The 3,604-nt window shown below is 38.0% G+C and overlaps 1 protein-coding gene across 1 annotated transcript; it reads right to left on the minus strand.

The window, feature by feature from the left end:
* Positions 1-1,072: 1,072 nt before the first annotated feature.
* Positions 1,073-2,014, minus strand: LOC124976466 (olfactory receptor 4K3-like). Its single transcript, XM_047539335.1, has one exon. The coding sequence runs from the start codon at positions 2,009-2,011 to the stop codon at positions 1,073-1,075; it is 939 nt and encodes a 312-aa protein (XP_047395291.1). The 5' UTR covers positions 2,012-2,014.
* Positions 2,015-3,604: the final 1,590 nt, after the last annotated feature.

Genomic DNA, 3,604 nt, shown 5'->3' on the forward strand with positions numbered 1-3,604 from the left:
GTTTTGTTGCTTTGCTAGCAAAGGAGAAACATAGGGGACTCCTGTCCCAGAGGCAGTGATTCGGTCCATCAGGAGGAACAGGAGGATTTTAAAAGACCCCTTCAAAGGTTACATTCCCAGTGCACCCTGACAGGGGTCCCCAGTGCCCTGATGGTGTGTTGACATTCACTTGTTAATTTGGGAGATATTCACTTCCTAGATCTTCTGGCAGATATCTCCTTCCTGTGGAGCACAGATAACTCAAGGTAATCTTGTTCCCTGTTCCCATGCTAGGGAGCAGGAGAGGGAGAAAAGGAAAAGGAAAACATGTTCCTTTAAAAAATAAGCCTCAGAGCTGTATTCCAAAGGCCAAGTGGACCACTGTTACAACCCTGTCAAAGAAGCTCAGTCAACACAAGACTGTTGTTCTCACCTGACTTCTCACCAAGATGATAATAACTAAAGTCTCAGCAAATCACCTGGGCCATGCTAGGCCTGAAAAGGGAGGCAAGAGCCTGCACACTGAAACAATTGCAAGAAATAACTTTCATGAATTGACAGGATCCCGGGAGTGCTCCTAGAATTGGATTTTTTTTTAACAATATTGTTGAGATAGAATTACCATACCACGAAATTCACTTATATGTGTGTGCAGCTGTGAACAAACATGACAATCTAATTTTAGAATGTTTTCATGCCCCATAAAGAAAAATCCACAACATTCTAGCAGACACTCCTAATGTGGTACACACACAATGAGATTTGATTTGGTGTCCTGTGTTGACACATGCTGCCATATGGATGAAGACTAAAGTCACTAGGTTTGCAGGGTCTTTTTCATATTATTAGTGGTGCAGAAAGACTGACAAGAAGATTTCTTCATAATAAAGGATTATTCTTGATTGGATTTTAGGGAAATAATTCACAACACTGGTTGATTAGTAACATTTAAAATCTCTGAATTGTCTCAAATCTATACATGTATCTGGAGACTGGAACTATTTATAGCTGCAAACTATATTCCCGAATTTCAAACTATATTATAAGGTCAGTGTATTGTCAAGTTAAAGTAAATGCAGTAAGTTTCTGGGCATTAAACCTTTTCCTGAGAACCTACATAATAACTCCTAAATCTTTTCAAAGCCTTTTTTATCTCTTTATTTCTCAACGTATAAATGGCTGGATTGAGGAGTGGTGTAAAAACAGAGTAAAACACAGCAAGAAATTTGTCCAGCGAGGTGATGTTGAGTGGCCACACATAGATGAAGATGCAGGGCACAAAAAAGATCACCACCACTGTGACATGGGCACTGCAGGTGGAGAGGGCCTTAGATGCACCAGTTCTAGAGCTCTGGAGAACACTGAGAAGAATATATGTGTAGGATATCAGCAAGAGGATAAAGCAGGTTACAGCCACAAACCCACAGTCCACATTCATTAACATGTCTAAATTATAGGAATCCATGCAGGTCAACTTGATTACCAGAGGCATATCACAGAAGAAGCTGTCTATATCCCTGGGGCCACAGAAAGGCAGCTGCACTATCACGACCAGGTGACTCATGGCGTGCACAAAGCCTGCGGTCCAGGAAGAAACCACCAGCCCAGTGCATCTTTGCAGGCTCATAATGGAGGAGTAGTGAAGTGGTTTACAGATGGCCACATAGCGGTCGTAGGCCATGGACACCAGAAGCACCATCTCACTTGCTGCAATGAAATGGGCAAAGAAGATCTGGCACATGCAACCTGCAAAGGAAATGGTCTTGTTCTCCCTGAGAAAGTCTGAGATCATCTTAGGAGTGGTGACTGAGGAAAGCCACATATCAACGAAGGACAGGTTGGCCAGAAAGAAGTACATGGGGGAATGGAGATGAGGGTCAGTGATGATTAAGGTCACAATGACAATATTTCCAGATACAATGATCAGATAAAGCAACAAAAATATCACGAAGAGTAAGAACTGAATACTCCATGAGTGGCCAAGTCCCAGAAGCACAAATTCTGACACTGTGGACTGATTTCCTCCATCCATTTCATTCAGTATGTCCTCCAAAATAACCTGCAGAAAGCAGATTACAGTTAATGGGAGGAGAAAGGAGACTAAATTTTTAGAATTTGATATGCACATTGATATTCTTTATATTTAACATTGAAAGGTTTGATTGCAAGGAGGAATCTTGTTTAAATATGAAGAGCAATATATCTCCAAAGGAATAACTGTATCCTGACTTTCCTGTCCATTAGATGGAATTATTATCCAAATGATTTGCCTAGAAAGTACTTTCACAAGAATGGAGTAAAGAAAGCAGAGAAGCAAGGTGAAATTCTAAACAATGATTGCTGTTTCACCTGATATTTTGGTTATATACACTAGTAAGTGAAAAAAAAATCTGAGCATGAAACTCACAATCATTACATTTTCTATCAAAAATTAAATCATGCTTGGGAAGATGATGGAGAACTGATATTGCAGTCCAGTACAAATGATCTGACATACTCTTACCGTTTGTATGTCCTATGTATAATGATTTCATGTCCTGATGGAACCTCCTAAGGGATAATAAAATCAAAATTTAACTTCTCCCTCTAAAATGAATCTTGAGCCAACCTTCATGAGAGAAGCTGCATTGAGAGCTGTGTAATAAAACTGGCATGATGATTTGGATGCAAAACCAGGCTTACAATTTATCAGCATTAAAATCTATCATAGAATAGAATGTATTTAGTAAAGTGAAGAGATTAGGAAAAAATATGTTCAATATAGAGTCACACAGAAGTGGATTAACTGAAGTGGATGGAAACCCAAACTTAGATTCAAATATAATAAGCTTTGACTGTTCCATATATCTTAAGGAAATATTTGTTTAAATTGTATCAATGGATGCTATAAAATCCATAAGCTTTGAAATATTAGTCTCTTGACCATCAAAAATACAAATGTCTCTCTTGCCTTCTCTCTCTCTCTCTCTCTCTCCCTCTCCCTCTTTGTGTGTGTGTGTGTGTGTGTGTGTGTATACAAATATATATATTTGTATATACATATAATAGTTACCCACAACAGTTTTATTGTTCTCTACATATATATGCATATATGTATATATGTATGTGTGTGTGTATATATATTTGTAAGATGGCAATAAATTGCATTTGCATACATGCGTAAGTAAAGTGCACCTTTGGACTGTTAGTGCTGAGTGAATGCAAAATTAAACCTTCAGTAGTGAACGCCAATATTACTTATCTTGATCTCTAAGCAAATTGACAATACTCCTCAAGCTGGATGGTAGAACAATAATTCCCCTCCCTCCATGATTATTTTTGGCATTGTTTCATTTTGTGCATCTCATCTCCTTTTAGCCTTTAAAATGTCAAGTTTTGTCCAAGGAGAGTAAGGTGAGTAACAAAATCCATCTCCTTAGTGTGAGCACTATTTTTCCTTCCCTTTTACTGAGGACTCAGAAGCATAGATTAAAGATAGAAAGAAAGGAAAATTGCAAAATCAGACACAAATTTGCTAGGAAAAAGGATATATATGATAATACTCTCATAACTTGAAAATATACATTATTTCCTGTCATAGAGATTTAACAAATTCCTCACAAAAATATAACTATATACAGCTGAT

Source organism: Sciurus carolinensis, chromosome 2, assembly GCF_902686445.1.
Source record: "Sciurus carolinensis chromosome 2, mSciCar1.2, whole genome shotgun sequence".
Lineage (NCBI taxonomy): Eukaryota > Metazoa > Chordata > Mammalia > Rodentia > Sciuridae > Sciurus > Sciurus carolinensis.

Excerpts from the sequence above, each read along its gene's own strand:
- LOC124976466 (XM_047539335.1), bottom strand. The coding sequence starts at position 2,011 with ATGGATGGAGGAAATCAGTCCACAGTGTCAGAATTTGTGCTTCTGGGA.